Here is a 19,219-nt window from a genome sequence, read left to right on the forward strand (position 1 = left end):
TACTCCTTTCCACAGGCCATTTTCTTTGGGGTGATGTAACAGTCTTGAAACTGGCCATTTTTTATCGGGGGTTTTTCGCCCCCCTCAAATACGTATTTCTTTTCTTTCCCTTTCAATTCCTCCTCCATCACCCTTTTGGACTTCTCCTAAGTTGTCCACCCCAGAGCGGGAGGATCAGACATGTCTAAAGTCACTGGAGCAGTTTTCTTGGAGGAGGAGGAAGAGGAGGTTGGAGAAAGGGTGATGGGAGGAAAAGACATGGAATATTTACAAACCATACTTCCGGGAGCCATGGTAGAACAAGGCATTCTCTGTTGTTGTGTTGTCTTCTTTAAGGACAAGAAGGGCTTATGGAACTCTCTAGCGAAGACTGAGAAAGGCGACGAGTAAGGGGTCCAATGGTGGAGTCTGCCAGTGAGGAAGTGGGAAAGAGCTTATACCAACCTGTCACTACACTGGACAGGTCCAGCTCATCTAGGACAATCTGAGCCATCCCCATGAAGCACTTGTGGTCCATGCGGCCATAATCTCCCCAGACAATCACCTAAAGGGGAAAAGGAAGAAGAGCTGGATTGCCACGAGAATCCAAGGCAGGAGAATTAGAAGGCTAGAAGACCTACAGAGTCAGGTGGAAAGCAGAAGGCCTTTACCAACATGCCATAACTAACTAATTGCTAAGCACATTGATTTGTGCTTCTTAGATTGTAAGCCGCCCTGTGTCTTCGGAGAAGGGCGGGATATAAATGGGATTAAAAAAAAAACCTAATCCTTGGGGGTGTTTCTATTTTTTGGCTAACACCCTGGTTCTTCATACTATTATCATAAATCATTAACAGCATAGTCCTACCTATGTTGACTCTAAACTAACCTTTCCAGGGGTTCCAGAACTTATTCTTAGGTAAGGTAGGAGCGGGTCTGTTTTGCCTCTCAAAGATATCCCTTTAAATTCATTGGCATAAACCTTGCAGCCTTTAAAAAATGAGTTTTGCATTCTGTCAATCATTTACTATCCTGGAAATGGGGGAAAATATATGCTCTTGCTTAACTGATGTGGATCCCAGTTTATACATGATTAGGAGATATTAAAATGTCTTTTGACTGGTAGTGCTAGGGGCTATTTAAAAGTACCCAATGGTTTGAAAATACCCTAAAATGCTTCTTCCATTCATTTAAAAATTTAGTGAATACATCCACATAACATCACAAGGTTCAATTAGTTATAACATTTCCGCCCCCCCCCCCCAGTATCAGTTTTTAGTCAGTGTGCAAAACTAGAAGAAGGATCATTTCAATCAGTAAATTGAGAAGCACCCTGGTCCTGGTACCCTTTTAATATCTTACAACCATCCAATAGTGGGAGGTGTCAGGATTCTGCCCTTTGCTCTCCTCTGCAATCTAGAATCAGATCTGTAATTCTTGGCTTTCCCTAACTGGGCGATAAAGATGCTAAAAAGGAGGAGATGGAATGTAAGTATATCATAAATTGCTCTTTCAACTAAAAATGAGTCAATAATTTTTAGCTCATCATTTATGGAAAGTTACCTTTTATTTATTGACTTTATTTAATAATCAAATTTGCATGGTCATTCATCTCACATAAAGTGACTCTGGGTGCCATACAGCCAACCCTCTGAAATCCCACTGCTCAAAATAAAAATCTTGCTTACACCAAGATCTTAATTAAGATTTCAGGAAAATATTTTCCTGATTCTCTATCAAATTCCTATTTCCTCCTTCAGGAATGTGAAATCTGTGTTTCTGCCTCTCTTGATTTCTGGAAGATTTCCTTAGCAATATCTGAAAGGCCATTTGTTGCTGATTTGAACTTTGAACTCAGCATATTCCTGAAGCCAAACATCTCCATTTTTATCTAAATTGGGACTTTACAGGAAACTAGATCTTAAACTCAATAGTTGAGGCAATTCAGGATAACCCTCTTCTTCAAGTATCTTCATAGCATCCCACTTAGTGCAATTAATGCAGGTTCGAGTCCCACCAGGCTCAAGGTTGACTCAGCCTTCCATCCTTCCGAGGTGGGTAAAATGAGGACCCAGATTGTTGGGGGAAATTAAGCTGACTTTGTAATAATGCTGCTTGGGGGTGTGTGTGAAAGCCCTAATAAGCAGGCATATACATAGAATGAAGGCTACTGCTAAGCTTGTAAGCCGCCCTGAGTCTTCGGAGAAGGGCGGGATATATAAATGGAATTTTTTTTTAAAAAAAAAACTTCCCTTCTGGGGCTTTCAGAATCTTTTGGGGGGAAACCACACACGTTCCCCAGCCGAAACATCTTATTTCTGATGAGGACACCAGAGACCTTTTCAGAGGACAACCCAACAGGAATCTCTACGGCAACCATACCGATTGTCTGCTTAATAGCTACCAGAACCACCTTCCCATAAAGGCCAAACTGACTAGAATGTCTACTGGACCTATATAGGTTGCTTGTCTAAAGCCTAGTAGGAAGTTATCTCCCATGGGGACACCAGGGGACTGCTGTGAGGGCATCTCAGTAGGCCTGTGGCTGAATTGTGGCTCTAAAATGCATATGGGCTGAAGGAGGATCCTCTTACCCTTCAAAGAGGAGGAAAGCATTCACCTGTAGCATTTTACCCTGAGGGCCCTCGTCAAACAGAAGGGCCTGCTGGTAGCACGGGTCATAGTTCTTCTTGACAGTCTTTGTTTTCTTCTTGGCCAAGCAAGCCCCATTTTCCAGCAAATATACTTTAACGTAGGTGGCTATATTGGCAGAGAGAAGGGAATAGAAACAGGGAGCTTAATAATGGCTATTCTGCCCCAGGCTGGGATGTTTTGAACGTTCTACCAGCTGCATCTGTAGAAGTGTATATGTGCATTCATGCATGCAGTGGAGAATATTTGTAGCTCAGGGTTGAAATGAGGGTTTGGTGCTCTCTGAGCTTGGTTGTTTTCTTGCAGATGTTTCATTATTTGACTAGATAATATCATCAGTATCTAGCACTTAGGGTGTTGTCTAGTTTGGGTAATGAAATGTTTGCAAGAAAACAGCCAAGCTCAGAAAGCCCCCTCAAGGATGCTTTAATTCTTGCAATAAGATTTTTGGCCAGCAATACATCTACAAGTAGTCCTCAACTTATAACTGGTTGCTTAGCAATCATTCTAAGTTACCAGAGACCCAGTTTCAAAATCCTGATGTTGGTCTTCCCTTGCAAGTCGTGGGACCTCATTCGAGGTGCTTGGCCATTTGCAGCACCCCGCGGTTACATGACTGTGATTTACAATGATTTCACCGGAAACTGGTCTTTATTTCTGGTCTCTGGCAAAAACCACCCCATAATAAACAATGGGCTTGCTTACTGACCATGATGTTACTTAATGACCACTGTAAAAAAAGATCATAAAACTGGGTTTCATAACATGGTGGCCTGCTTTACGACTGTTTTGATCTACAATTGTAATTGTTAAACTCAAGGACTAACCGCATGTGTCAAGTCAAATTTATTGCATTAAAGAGGAACCCGTCAGTCCTAGTCCACAGCTATTTTATTAATAAAGTATCTGATTAAGTACACTTTAATGCAATTACCTCTTGCATTAAATGCTAAGGTAACCTAGTAACCCAGATTCAAGACAGTATGGATATACTAACAGGTGTGTATCAGGCTTCAACCTAATAAACTGGAATAGAACATTTAAAAGGGCCCACAAAAATGCAAACATTTCTGATTTATTATAGAAAAGCCTGCAAACCGTTAGGAAAGAATTTCAGTTAGTTCTGTGTGTTAAAGTGGGAATTGCATTTATATTGCGATCAATCTTCAAATTACTTTGCCGCTTTCTCCTGCCTGCTCTGTGTAGAGGGCTAGAAGTGAGTCAGTCTACTCCTTGTTTGGGTAACAGCCAGATCCAGTCTGGGTCACACCCAATCAGAAGCAGTCAGGCTGCCTGTTTTTGACTAGGTGAGGACTCGCTGTCACAGTAAAAAAATCTTTAGCTTCCAAGTTTTTGAAAAGTTTGAACTGACTTGAAAATATGTTAATTTGCTTAGAATTCTTCTAGGTCAGTTGGCTGAATTTACATCGGTGGTATTTTAAAGAAGAGACATAAAGTATACAAACAACTTTCTGTATGTATCAAGAATTGTCCCAGGCAGCTTTTCACTTTATCTCTATTCAGTCCTATTCTGAAGGAATTACTTACCAGGGAAAGACTTGGATCCTAGTTTGGGAATGAGGCCTCGGACTTCTATCACTTCTACCTCTAGCTGGCCATTCCGGTCAATCATCCCAACATGGATATCACCTAGGAAAACGGCAGTAAAGTCAGCATGGACACAACTCCAGAGCTTTGTGCTGTCCACATGTGATTATGCAAAATAAAGAAACAAACTGTGTATGGGGGGGGAAAGTATCCTTTGTTTTTTTAGAAACAGTTTGTGTGCATCCATCTTTAACAAGCTGTTGGATTACTAGCATTCCCGAGAAAAAGGTCTTTCAAAATTCAATTGGGTTTTTTTATATATATAATAAAGAATAGCTTTTTGCCCTTCACACCAACGTCTTCCCCCATTTCCATGTGTGATTGTGGTGTCTCAGCTCATCTTAATGTTTTGTGGTAGATCTATATTTAGGAGACTTTTTCAAAGTAATGGAACCCATGGAATTGTGATGGAGATGTTATGGTTCTCCAAATATTGCTGAATCAGACTTTCCAAGAAATCTAAGGAACTTGGCCAATGGTAAGAAATATAGAAAGCCTATAAGTTTAACACATAAATAGAAATAAATAAATAAATTCAGTAGTGCCTGGAGAATCACATATTCTTCACCCATGAGTTCTAGCCAAAATGAATTACTCTCCTTAAATCAACATGAAAAAAATAATTACAATTGACCTTGATCTGTTCACATCTTAAGGATAAAAGAAAGACGAATCAAAAATAGTCCTACTGGTAGAATATTGCGTATATCCTGAAGCAACTTTAACAACCTGAGTCCCACTCACCTTCCGAAATTTGCAGATGGCCAAACCTGACTCATGTCAAATTTATTTAATTAGGTAGGAAGATTTTCAAGGACTTATTGTTAGACAGATTCTATTAGGACTTATAATAGCCTTTGTGGTCACGAATTTCATGCAATACATGGGGACTTGCTACAAAAATGTATAGTATGAACCAGTGTTTCTCAACTTTGACAGCTGAAGATGTATGGACTTCAACTTCCAGAATTCCCCAGCCAGCTGACATCAGGAATCATGCTTACACTGAAGAAGATTTTATTGAGTAAATCACAATTAGATAGGTTCAAAAAACACTCAGCCATAAACCATGATTTCTAAATTACAGGAATTATGGCTCAATATATAAACACTAGACAGTCCCTCACAAAATGTGAATCCAGGGAGATTGTTAATTAAGAAAGATCCAAATGAGATCCTCCTCCATCAAGTGACCCTGAACCTAAAGGGCTGAGATGGTCACCAAAGGTTCACTCACCCATTGGTGGAGTAGCAAGTGTTTGTCGCCCTACAATTTGTGCTGGTCCAAGACCATCTAGGAAGTCACTGAACTGGCTTTCAACTCCCAGCTTGGTTGTGGGGAAAATAAATCTGAAGGAAAGGGTGAGAAAGACAAGTGTGAGAAAAAAAGAAGACATAGCATGAAAGAACATGCAGAAAAGAGATTCATCCTTCTACATTTTTTTGCCTTTACATGAGACTTGAGTCAATAAACCAACTGAATCAGACATTTTCATGCATCCTGGGTTTTTTTTGGGGGGGGGGTCCTATCTATGAGTTAATATCAGGACATTTTCCTTAAAAAAATGGAGCACTTGTTTTTAAATTCTCTGTGCAATGTCTACTCTTTATTCAGTGACTATGTTAACCAACAGCAGGACTTACGTGCCATCGGAGCTGTTGCTGTTAGTACTTCCATCCGTTGACTCCCGACTGCCTTGACGGGTGACCCTGTTTCTCATCTCCACAGCAATCCCAGTCTCAGTGCTGCGACGAATGTTACTTCGAAGTTTCTTTAAGCCACCATCTGGAGGGGGGGGGAAACCACATGAATAGAGGGTTAGGCAGTCCAGGGGCATCATCTCACTGCCAGGAAAGGATGGGACTTGTCCTACAATACATTCAGTGAGAGCTAAGCTGATTCTGGTTAGTTTCTTTCCTGCCTAACTCTAGCTTTTGGATGGAATGCAAAAGGTCCCAGTTTTCTGCGTTCTCAAGTGAAAGTAAGCCCTTTTGAGTGATTTGGCTCTCTCTCCCCCTCCCTCCATCCCCTTCTTCTCTCTTTGGAAATCAGAGATTGAATCTGAACAGGGCAGTTGTGTCTGTTTTACGGTTAGCATGCACAGACAGTGTTATTGGGTTTTTTGAAAGCCTGTGTCCCGGTAAGACACAACTCCAGAAGTCTTCTGCCTTCTGTTTGCAAGCAAACAATGAAGCAAGGATGAGTAGTCACTACCACATGTTTTTTTACCTCTGGGAGGCTGAGCAGATTAAACCCAGAAGGAGAGAAAAGCAAATACTGTTACAGAAGCAGTAGCAAGCTGGGGGAATGGCTGCCCTTGGGAGCAGGGCCCATAGAAACATCTCACCCCTGGGCTTCCCAAAACCAGAGACTAGCACTGATGGTCTCTGCAGGCTTCGATATAACCTTTTTTAAAAAATGTTTTTGCTCCTCAGGTGATGAAATATTTGTATGCAGTTGTTTTTTGTTTGTGATTTACGCTTTTGTTTGGCTAGACGCCAGTGAAGTGTAAAATACAATAGGTGTATAAGTCATTTAGAATAAAGACCATGGAATAGAAGGGACATTTAGGATATTTAGAATAAAGAACATAGAATGAAAGAGACCTTGGAGATTTTTTAAGTCCAATCCCTTGCTCAAACAAGAGAGTCTATACGTTCCAGACAAAGATTCTTCTTGAAAACCTCCAGTGATGGAGCACCCACAACTTCTAGAGGTAAGCCATTCCTCTGATTAATTGTCCTTTCTGACAGGAAATTTCTCCTTAATTCTAGGTTGAATCTCTCTTCAGTGATCCTCCACCCATTACTTCTTGTCCTGCCCTCAGGCGTTTTGGAGAATAGGTCAAATCCCTTTTGTCTGTGACAGCCCCTCAGATATTGGGAGACAGCTATTATGTCACTCCTAGTCCTTCTGGTCTTTAGGCTAGACATGCCTAGTTCCCTCAGTCATCCCTCATATGATTTAGCCTCCAGATCTGTTGAGGTGCTAGAAAGAGTACAGACAAAAGCAACAAAGAAGATAAATCTTGCTTTTGTCTGTACACTTTCTAGCATCTCAACATTCAGTCAGTCTTATCAGTTGGCTGTAAATACATTGGAGGGCCTACATTCTAGAACAAAGTTTCAAATGACCACTCTCTGACTATGGGTATTTCTGCAAACCATTGTTGTGATTCAGGGTCAGCCTGTGGGTTCGGCAGTTGGCTCGGATGACTCAGAGGAGGAGGAGGGGGGTGTTGAAGAGCTTGCTGAGGGGATTGGACAGCTTGATGAGAGCCCCCAGCCAGGCCCCTCTCATCTGGTCATGATGCAGACCCAGCTGTGTGAGCCTGACAGTGTGGATGAAGATGACCCACAGCTGGCCCTGTTCAAGGACGCCCAATGCAGGAGGCAGTCAATCAGGAGTAAACAGAGGAAGGCAATGGGGCACCTCGGAAGGAGGCAGAGAGAGGCCACGCCCTGAACTGTATTTAAGGGGAATGTGTGGGAGGGCTGGTTTGCTGAAGGCAACCGCTTGGATAGTTCCTGTTTCTTAGCTCCTGTTTCATGGTTGGTGTCTTGTCTTGCTCTGTTTTATGTGAATAAATTTGGCAGGCTTTATTCCAGCCTCTTGCCGTTTGTAAAGGGCCGGTAGCAGGTATTGCGATTCACACAACAAGCTCACCCAGGTCACTTACAACCCTAACAGCTGCATTTGGACAATATACTAGGGTTTGATTAGTTTGGTAAGGGCTTTTTTTGTAGTTTAGAATGTTGCCTGAATTCACTCTGTGTGATTGGGCATTTGGGCTTGGTATTAATCATAGCAAGATACAGTTGCTGTTGATTCTGCAGTCCTCCGATTCTAGGAAAAATTCCAACTTTGTCTCTACATGAAGTTGCACTCCCAAATAGAGACCACGTTTACAATCTGAGAATCTCCTGGACTTATATCTCTTGAAAGATGGCCAGGAAAGCTTTAGCCCAACTTTGGATAATGTGTCAGATATTTCCTGCACTGGGAGACATTGTTCGTGTGGTTATCACCTCACAACCAGGCCACTGAAATTCACTCTACATGGGCTCAGCGTGAAGACTGTTCAGAAGCTACGGCTGTCTGCACAGTAATAATTTAACCCTGGTTTTGCCTTATAACTCCACTTCTGAGAGAGTGGCACTGTTTGACAGCTGGCTTCCAGATGCAATTCAGTGCATCTTTAGTGCCTTATTATATGGCATTAATAGGAGAGACCATCTCTTCCACCTAAAATCTAACCCTCTGTGAAGAACCAACAAGAAAGACTTTACAGCTATCTTTCCATCAGGAGTGATGATGACAGAGAGACGAGATAAGCCAGTTGTCATTTTTATGTGTTTCAAAAAAGAACTTCCTGACATTGTAAAGTCAACTGAACTTTGCCATAAAAATGCAGTTTTATGTCAATCATCATTATCATCCCTACGTTGCAGTTTGAGGTAAGGCAAAGTGCAACTTATTCAGTTTGCATAATTAGCAAATTAAAATACATCCAATGATAAGAGACTGGTCGGTCACATGATCCTGCAAAGTTGCAAACTCTGACCGCTAATCAGAATGAAACAGATCACATAACTGCCTCCTGGTGGTCAAGCTACCTGATACCCCCAAGTAGACCATCTTGCTCACCCCCAAAATAATACTATCCCAAAGCCTATTGATTGAGTTCTGGCTCTTCTTGGCTCACTCATCACTGCCTTCATACAGTGGTGCTGACAGAAAAACACCACCTGATTTTCTCTCACACCTAGATAGGGAGGAAGAATCTTCTTCAAGGCACTGACATAAATATGACTTCTGATTGTTGCTGTCAGGTTGCTTTATAAAATACAGAGTGTGCTGTAAAGGCTAACATTAGCAAAGCCACAATTCACAGGCCAGACAGAATATTATCTAAACATGGAACAGGTGTCTCTCGAGTCCCAAGACCAAGAAAAGAACAGCTAAAAGTCTACTGCGTAAAAAGCAGAAGAAGAGGATTAGGATTTCAACCCTGCTGCTGACATCCACCCATCCACCAGTTGCATATGGCTTCATTCCTACTGGATGTGGGAGACCCATCCAAAGCAAATGATCTATCAGCATTTAGCTCCTTGATGCATGTTTAATTTTCTGGAAAGCCGAGACCAAACTCGCCATGCCTGGCAGGTAGTCCAACATGCCAAAGATAACTTGATTTTCCCACCAATCCCACAAAGAGCCAACTTCAGAATTCACAATGAATTTGGAGCGGTAAATCTGTCTCTGTTTGGAGCTTTCTCCTACTCTTGGGTCTAAATTGCATAGCTGCACTAATCTCCTAATCGCTCAGGAAAGCAAAGAACCTGTTCTGAACCAGCCCTCTTCTCGCACCCCTAATCAAAAGAAGAGTCTGGAAAGCGTCCAAGGCTAAAAGGCTTCTGCCAAGATTTAATTACGCAGTTAACAAAAACACAAGAGCTTGTCTTCTCAAGCGGTAAAGGTTGCTTTCAGCAACCAGCCCCTCCCCAAACACTTCTTTTATAGAGAGCTCAGGGCGTGGTCTCCCTGTGCCTCCTCCCGAGGAGTCCCATAGTCTTTCTTTGTTTGTCCCTGCTCGTCTGCCTCCTGCGTCGGGCGTCCTTGAACAGGGCCAGCTGTGGGTCATCATCCTCCGCACTCTCGGGCTCACACAGCTGAGAAGAGGTCCCCGGCTGAGGGCTCTGCAAAGCCTCCAAATCATCATCATCAGCCGGTTCGTTTCCCTCCTCCCCCACATCTGAGTCCTCCGATACATCGGAGCCGGCTGTCGGACCCACAGGCTGGCCCTGAGTCACAACACTATCCCGCACCGCAGGGCCCTTCCCCCGGGTCTGCCGATCCGGATGCGGTCGGGATGGGAACTGTTCGTGAAAAGCGGTCACCAACGCAGGGGCATGAACGGCGGTCGCGTCTTCCCATGTGAAGTCCTCCGGCCCGTACCCTTTCCACTCGATCAGGTACTGGAAGCGACCTTTCAGCCAGCGGGAATCCCTGATGCTGGCGACCTCGTACTCGGGGGTGCTGTCTCCATCACGAGTTCCTGATGGTGGAGGTTCCGCCTGGCGAAGTGGACAGGCCGGTCGTTCGGGGACCAGCAAGGACCGATGGAAGACGGGGTGCACGCGCAGGGAACGTGGCAGAGTTAAACGATAGGCGACCGGGTTGATGACGGCCTCGACTGGGAACGGTCCAAGGTAACGGTGGTCCAGCTTCCTCGCCGGCCGAGTGGATGGCAGGTTCCTGGTGGACAGCCAGACCCGATCCCCCACCGATAGTGGAGGCGTATCCCTTCTCGACCGATCGGCGAACCTCTTGTAGTCGGCCTTGGCCTTCTCCAGCTGCCGTCGCACCAACCGATGGATTGCCTGTAACTCCGCCATGAATTCGTTCGCTGCCGGCTCCGGTGAGTCCACGGGAGAAAGGGGGAAAAACCGGGGGTGATAACCCACGTTGGCCAAGAACGGTGTCATCTGCGTGGAGGTGTGCTGCGAGTTGTTAAAGGCAAACTCGGCTATGGCCAAGTAGTCCACCCAATTGTCCTGCTGCAGGTTAACGTAGCAGCGCAGATACTGCTCTAAGATGCCGATGACCTTCTCGGTACCCCCGTCGGTCTGAGGATGATGCGCGGACGAGAGGCAAACCTTAATGTCCAACGCCCGCATCAACTCCTGCCAGAAGCGGGCTGTAAACTGGGCCCCCCTATCGGAGACGACTCTATCGGGAAGGCCGTGCAGCCGGAACACCTGTTGGATGAACATGCGACTAGTGGCGCGAGCTGACGGTAAGCCGCGACAGGGGATGAAGTGCGCCATCTTGGTCAACATGTCCACCACCACAAACACTGTCGTGAAGCCGGAGGATGGGGGTAGATCCGTCAGAAAGTCCATGGACACAGCCCCCCAGGGTCTCTTGGGCGTTGGCAAAGGCTGCAGTAAACCAGGCGGGGCCCCTGTCGCTGACTTGGCCTGCCTGCATGGGACGCAGGAGGTGACATAAGACTGGACATCGTGTCGGACTCGGGGCCACCAGAAGGTACGGGAGACCAGGTTCAGAGTCTTGAACAGGCCAAAATGCCCCGCAGCCGGGTTATCATGACATTGGCTGAGGACGAGTCCCCTGAGTGGCCCTCCTGGAACATAGAGCCGGTCACGATAATACAGGAGTCCATCCGTGACCGACCAAGGCGAATCTGGCCCTACCTCTTCCTTCCGCTGAGCCACCCACGCCTCCTGCTGCTGCGCCTCCCGGATCCGAGCCCGTATATCCACCGGCTCCCGCACCGCAGCAAAAGACTCGACGGGGATCACTGTCCTGGGCGGAAGCTTGTCTTCCACTCGGGTGTACTCGGGCTTCCTGGACAGAGCATCCGCTCCCTGGTTGTGCCCGCTTGGTATGTACCGCACCCGGAAGTCAAACCTCGCAAAGAAGAGGGACCACCGGATCTGGCGTTGGTTCAAATTCCGAGCGGTCTGCAGGCTTTCCAGATTCTTGTGGTCCGTCCGGACCTCGATCTGATGCCGCGCCCCCTCCAGATGATGCCTCCAAGCCTCGAACGCTGCCTTGATGGCCAGCAGCTCCTTCTCCCAGATGGTATAGTTGCGCTCCGAGGGGTTCAATTTCCGAGAGTGATACGCGCAAGGGAAAAGGGTACCGTTGGGCGTCGCTGCCTGGAGTAACACGGCCCCAATGGCAATGTCGGAGGCGTCCGCCTCCACGACAAACGGCCGTTGCGGGTCAGGATGCTTCAAGATGGGCTCCTTCATGAAGGCGTCCTTCAAAGCTTGGAACGCCTGTTGTTCGGGGGCGTTCCACTGGAACCGAGTCTTCTTCTGCAGGAGCCGGGTGAGGGGGGCTGTCAAGGCAGCAAAGCCAGGGATGAATGTCCGATAGTAGTTGGCAAATCCAAGAAGTCGCTGAACATCCTTCACGCGACGCGGGGGTTGCCAACTCTGCAACGACTCAACTTTACTTGGATCCATGGCGATGCCCTCAGGAGAAATGCGGTGGCCCAAGAAATCAATGGTCACCTGGTAGAACTGGCACTTCTCCAACTTGGCAAACAGCCGATGTTTCCGGAGGCGCTGCAGGACCTGACGGAGATGCTGATGATGCACTTCACGCGACGGGGAGTAAATCAGGATGTCGTCCAGGTAAATCACAACAAACTGGTCCAACAGATCCCGAAAGATGTCGTTCATAAAATGCTGAAACACAGCGGGGGCGTTGGTCAGGCCAAACGGCATCACCGTGTACTCGAAATGTCCATAGCGAGTACCAAACGCCGTCTTCCACTCATCACCCGGCCGAACCCTGACGAGGTTGTAAGCTCCACGCAGGTCCAGTTTCGTGAAGATCTTAGCCTCCCGGAGTCGGTCCAAGAGCTCGGGGATAAGGGGCAGCGGGTAGCGGTTACGCACCGTGATGGCATTGAGTTTCCGGTAGTCACAGCAAAGCCGTAACTCGCCCGACTTCTTTTTGACGAAGAGCACGGGCGCAGACACTGGCGAGGACGAGGGCCGGATGAATCCACGAGCCAAGTTCTTTGTCAGGAAGTCCCGCAATGCAGCCAACTCGGGCTCCGACATGGAGTACAAACGCCCCACTGGGAGAGGCGCATCAGGGACTAGGTCAATGGAGCAGTCGTAGGGCCTGTGCGGGGGTAATTGGTCCGCCTCTGACTCACTGAACACGTCAGCAAAGTCGGACAGTTCGGGAGGCAAGGAAACCCCTGGGGAACCCTCCACCTGGCCGGCACAGATATGGCGGGTGTGATCCACGCACTGCAAACTTGGGAAGGTGACCAAGTTCTGAGACCAATAGATCTGTGGATCATGCGCCCGGAGCCACGCCAGTCCCAAGACCACGGGGAAGTGCAGATCCGAAGTGACGTAGAACTGAATGGCCTCCACATGGGTACTGATGGCCATACACACGGGTTGCGTGGCGGCCGTGATAGGCCCGGACAGGAGCACTCGACCATCGATGGTCTCCACAAGCATGGGCGGATCCACCGGACACTGGGGAACAGCCCATTTGGCCACAAAGGCCGAATCCATAAAGTTAGTGGTAGCCCCAGAGTCAATTAAGGCATGGACCGGAATCCCCTCTGGCTTGCCAGGAAGGATCAGTCGTGCCTCCAAAATCAAATGCCGTGGAGGTTCACAGGCACCGTCGGAACGGCGTCGCTCGGCGTGATCGTTGTGGGTCGCCCGATCTTTCACACCGTCTAGATCGGGCTCGGGCCGTTTCCCGATAGCAAAGCAGGGGACTTTCTCGGGGCAGGCTTGGTCACTGACGCCCGCTGACGCTTCTTCGGGCAAGAAGCAGCCAAATGTCCAGGGTCCCCACAGTAAAAACACAACCCCTCCGATCGTCGTCTGTCCATTTCCGTCACCGATAGACGGGACCTGGCGGCACCCAGCTCCATTGGCTCCTCCCTCTGGACTGGGGGCTCACGCACAACAGGGGCGGCAGGGGTCTGTGGGGTGGCACGGCGACTCTTACGCTGCTGCAGCCGGGCATCGATCCGCAGACAAAGATGGATCAGCCCATTCAGGTCTGAGGGAATGTCCACGCGGGCCAGCTCATCCAACATCTCCTCTGACAAGCCATCCTGAAAGGCATCCACGAGCGCAGCCTCATTCCAGGCGGAATCCTGGCTAAGCAGCCGGAAATCGCTGATATAGGCCTGTAGGGGGCGCAGACCCTGCCTCAAAGCTTTCAGACGTCGGGTGGCGGTCTGCGCCTTAATCGGGTCCTCGTACATGAGGCGCATATGGTCACAAAACCCCCCAAAGTTATCCAACAAAGGGCTAGGCTGTGCCAACAGAGGCGTGCCCCAACGAGCTGCATCTCCCGACAGAAGGCTCAACACGAATCCCACCTTATCTCGGTCAGTGGGGAAATCAGCTGCTCTCACGCTGATATAAAGCTGGCATTGTCCCAGGAAGGCAGGAAACAGTTCTGGTTTACCAGCAAATTTATCCGGCATAGCTATCTGACATTTCCTCCTGGGTGGGGGGGCAGCATGTACCTGAGCCTGCAGTTGTGCCACCTGAGTGGCCAGCAAGGTGAGTTGCTGGTTGAGCTGGGCATTCTCGGCAAGAAGCTGCTCCATCGTAGTATTAAGGGGTGGGTGGCTGAAAGCAAACTGTTCTGAACCAGCCCTCTTCTCGCACCCCTAATCAAAAGAAGAGTCTGGAAAGCGTCCAAGGCTAAAAGGCTTCTGCCAAGATTTAATTACGCAGTTAACAAAAACACAAGAGCTTGTCTTCTCAAGCGGTAAAGGTTGCTTTCAGCAACCAGCCCCTCCCCAAACACTTCTTTTATAGAGAGCTCAGGGCGTGGTCTCCCTGTGCCTCCTCCCGAGGAGTCCCATAGTCTTTCTTTGTTTGTCCCTGCTCGTCTGCCTCCTGCGTCGGGCGTCCTTGAACAGGGCCAGCTGTGGGTCATCATCCTCCGCACTCTCGGGCTCACACAGCTGAGAAGAGGTCCCCGGCTGAGGGCTCTGCAAAGCCTCCAAATCATCATCATCAGCCGGTTCGTTTCCCTCCTCCCCCACATCTGAGTCCTCCGATACATCGGAGCCGGCTGTCGGACCCACAGGCTGGCCCTGAGTCACAACAGAACCCCTTTGTGCTTCTGTTTTATTGTTCAGCTATCAAGCATTAGAAATGAATAAATAAATGAATGAATGAACCTTTATTATCAAAGTACAACATGTATACCTTGAGACAGGCTGAGCCTCCCTTCGTGCCCCCAACACCACAACACAGTGACAACACACCCACCATCTTGTTACACCATGCGAGCTAATTGCACAACACATTGCTGATCTTATCTTTTGTTGTTGTTGTTGTTAGTTGCGAAGTCGTGTCCGACCCATCGCGACCCTATGGACAATGTTCCTCCAGGCCTTTTTTTATCCCATTTATATCCCGCCCTTCTCCGAAGACTCAGGGTGGCTTACAATCCTAAGAAACACAAATCAATGGGCTTAGCAATAGCCTTCATTCTATGTATATGCCTGCTTATTAGGGCTTTCACACACACCCCAAGCGGCATTATTACAAAGTCAGCTTAATTGCCCCCAACAATCTGGGTCCTCATTTTACCTACCTCGGAAGGATGGAAGGCTGAGTCAACCTTGAGCCTGGTGGGACTCGAACCTGCACTAACTGCAGGCAGCTGGTGTTAGTTAAGGAGGCATTAGCCCAGTGCTCCACCAAGGCTCTGGCAAAGGTGATAGGAACCCCAGTTGGTCAATCCCTTAATGGCAAATGAGGAGGACTGGGAGACATGAGGCAGATAAGAGGGAGCTGAGCCTGCAGAAGGAAGGAGGGAGGGGGTAATGTCTCAGGAGGGACACCACCACCCCTAGTTTCTTGGACTGTAAAGGTGATGGGGGAGAGAGATACTTCTGACTTCCAAGATTTTGTTAATGAAACCAGTAGTTCTCAATTTTGGCAACTTGAAAAAGTGTGGACTTCAAGTCCCAGAATTCCACAGCCAACCAAGCTTTTTCAAGTTGCCAAGGTTGAGAAATACTGATGTAATCTTACAATAAAGATAGAATTAGTACTTCTGGGTGTGCTTTTGGTCTGAACTACCTCGCAAGACCGGCAATTTCCCCCCCCCCAAAAAAAGTGCTTTGTTCTGCAAAACCAGCTTTAGGAAAAGAATGGAAGAACAGACGACAGCATTTGATTAGCATTTGCTTTTTGACTGCCTGTTCCAAAGAGATTTGGAACGGTCCCCATATTGCCATCCTGTTTTTACAGATTCACTGAGATTTAACCAACTTTCCAAAAAAGATTATTTTTTTTAAAAAAACACCCTAACAATAGCATACTGAGACTAGCCTCTAGAACAAGTGTAAGCTAGACATGACATGAGTCATGTATTCAAATCAGAACTTGTTTTTGAGATATTAACTCAGCTTCTGAGGTTATAATTATAGAAAGTCGGAGACTCGAACTGAGGGGTTGTTTTCAAGTCAGCAAATCCACTCTTTGCCGCAGCAGAAGCAATGGCTATTTTTTGGGCAGGAGAAAATTGGCAAATCAAATTACATCTCGCCAGATGGTCCCTAGGTGGCTCTTAGAATCATTCCATTAATCAGAGGGTTCAATATCAAACAAATTCCAAATGAGACTAATTCATGCAAACAATTGCACTAAATACACACACACAGAGAGAGAGAGAGGGAGAGAGACTGAAGGTTTTAATCATAGCCAAATTGCTAACATGAATCTACAGCTGCAAAAGACATACAAAGTGCAAAAAGCCAGATCTCTGATATATCTGCCACATTTCTGCCTTCAAACTTTAACGTTACAAGGACTAGAAACGCATATTTTTTTGTAAAATGCCCAGAATCATTTAGGTGAAATGGGAAGTATAGAAATCAATAAAATCTGATTTTGCCATTTTTTAAAAAAAAATAATTGCTCTTTTTAAAGTTCTACTGTGATAACCTAGAGCCCAGTTCGGTTGATCATTTGGTATGACTTCAACTTGCATTAAAGTCCAATGTTTTAAGAAGTAATGATCTATCCAAGGATATTTAAGTCATCCTACAATGTATTTCGAGAGCCAGTTTGTCTAATGGTTAAGGGATCAGACTAGAAACCAGGAGACAGGCGTTCTAGTCCCACCTTGGATACAAAGCCAGCTGGGTGTGACCTTGTCCCTCTTTCTTAGCCCTGGTAAGGAGGCAATGGCAAACCACTTCTGAAATCTTGCCAAGAAATCATGCAGATACATGTGCAAGGAGTCATCAAGGAGTTAAAAACTAACTTGAAGGCACCTACAAATCTCCCCTTTAGGATCACAGCAATTAAAAAATACAGCTAAATTAGAATCATCAATTATCTAGAACTCACTGTGCATTGCTACCATTCCTTCCCAACAATGCATTCTCTTAAGCAATGGTTCCCAGCCTATGGTTTGCAAGGGCATGATCTTTTCAATCTTCCGCCAATCAAAGCATCCATTCCATGGTCGTCAGCACCCTTTTAACACCAGCAAACCTACTCTGAGGTTTAAACTCCATATTTCGCATGCATCGTACTAGCTTGCTTAGAATTTGAAATCAGTTCCCTGGAAGATCAGGCCAGATGGGTTGGTTCCCCATGGCCGTTGTATTTGCACACATACAGACTTGTTCCTGAACATTCCTTAGTTAAGAATTTAGTAGGTGAAGTTGAAGTGCAGAGAAGAGCAACAAAGATGATCAGGGGACTGGAGGCTAAAACATATAAAGAACATTTGCTGGAATTGGGTATGTCCAGTTCAATGAAAAGGAGGACTGACATGATAGCAGTCTTCCGATATCTCAAGGTTGCCACAAAGAAGAGCGAGTCAAGCTATTCTCCAAAGCACCTGAAGGCAGGACAAGAAGCAACAGATGGAAACTAACCAAGGAGAGAAGCAACCTAGAACTAAGGAGAAATTTCCTGAAAGTTAGAACAATTAGTCAGTGGAACTACTTGCCTCAAGAAGTTGTGAATGCTCCCACAGTGAAAGTTTTTAAGAAGAGATTGGACAACAATTTGTCTGAAATGGTATAGGGTTTCCTGCCTGAGCAAGGATTGGACTAGAAGACCTCCAAAGTCCCTTCCAACTTCTATTCTATTCTATTCTATTCTATTCTATTCTATTCTATTCTATTCTATTCTATTCTATTCTATTCTATTCTATTCTATTCTATTCTATTCTATTCTACTCTACTCTACTCTACTCTACTCTACTCTACTCTACTCTACTCTACTCTATTTTTGGTTGATTTCTGAAGGCACAAGACCTTACAGGCCATCCAGTGAGGAACACCTATGGAAGAAAGCAGTGTAGTGTTGCTAAAGAAAGCAATTGGTAATATCATTTTAGCTCCTTTCAGCACTCACTTTCTTTCCTAATCAACACTTCACATGCGCCTTGGTGCCTCATTCACAGGTCTCCATGGCAACTCTTCCTCCTCTTGCCCCCCCCAACCCATTTCTTCTTTCTGTCCTTTTTGCAAAACCAGCCTCACGCTTTCTCTTGGCATCAGTAATACTAATGTGTGTGCCTGCATCCTCCAGCAGGTCAGTCCCAGAGGAAGGAAAGAGACCTGGCAGAACTCCTACAGCTCAGAGAAAGGGCATGGGCTGCAGACTTGCAGGACCAGATACCACAGAGAGAGAGAGAGAGAGAGAGAGAGAGAGAGAGAGAGAGAGAGAGAGAGAGAGAGAGAGAGAGAGAGAGAGAGAGAGAGAGAGAGAGAGAGAGAGAGAGAGAGAGAGAGAGAGAGAGAGAGAGAGAGAGAGAGAGAGAGAGAGAGAGGAGACATCAAGGGTGGATTTAGGCACCTTCAATTTCTGAAATCTCATCTGACTCTAAGAATCAGGAAATCCGATGGGAAGACACGAAGCATAAGGGATCAATCTGGAATCTGAAGAGAGAGGGAAGGAAGGTACGGGATTCTGCTGAAAGAAAACCCTTTTATCTATTCGTTCACTCCTGGATTGTCAGGCTCCAAGAACCAAGAACAACACATGGAGTTACTTAAGAGTAGTTCTCTATAGACAGAATCTTGCCAGACTAAAGCAACTATTTGCATAACTACAGATTTACATTGGGAACTGCTAGGGGGAAGACATTTTAATCCTCTTCCTGTGAACCAAACTTTCCAAGCTCTGTTACCTCCTTGGTCTCTGAAAAGCAGCCCCTCCCTTCTGGGAATCCAGGTGACATTCACCACATGAATTTAGCTTTGGGCCATGGTTCTCCAATTTGCAGTGAACCTTCTCCACTCTCCCAAGCAGGAGCAGTTCAGATACACTTGCTGGCCTTAATTTCAAGGGAATATAAAACAGCCCAAGAAAATCCTGCCAACTTCATAACAGAGATAGTTCTCGATTTACAAACATAATGGAGCCTGCCCATTGCAGTCGTATTGGTCGTAAAGGGATCATCACATGG

The 19,219-nt window shown here is 46.4% G+C and overlaps 1 protein-coding gene across 1 annotated transcript in view; it reads right to left on the bottom strand.

Annotated features, from left to right (window-relative positions):
- Window positions 1–224: 224 nt before the first annotated feature.
- RIMS3 (regulating synaptic membrane exocytosis 3) overlaps window positions 225–19,219 on the bottom strand; it is a gene marked incomplete at its 5' end in the record, with an annotated part of 35,006 nt that continues 16,011 nt past the window's right edge. The window contains 5 exons of the mRNA XM_081335211.1: window positions 225–544; window positions 2,600–2,739; window positions 4,180–4,281; window positions 5,477–5,589; window positions 5,884–6,025. Of these exons, the coding sequence (XP_081191337.1) occupies window positions 332–544; window positions 2,600–2,739; window positions 4,180–4,281; window positions 5,477–5,589; window positions 5,884–6,025 (710 nt within the window). The 3' untranslated portion in view covers window positions 225–331. The remainder of the gene's footprint in view (window positions 545–2,599; window positions 2,740–4,179; window positions 4,282–5,476; window positions 5,590–5,883; window positions 6,026–19,219) is intronic.

This window comes from Vipera berus, assembly GCF_964194415.1.
Source record: "Vipera berus genome assembly, chromosome: 9".
In the NCBI taxonomy this organism is placed as follows: domain Eukaryota; kingdom Metazoa; phylum Chordata; class Lepidosauria; order Squamata; family Viperidae; genus Vipera; species Vipera berus.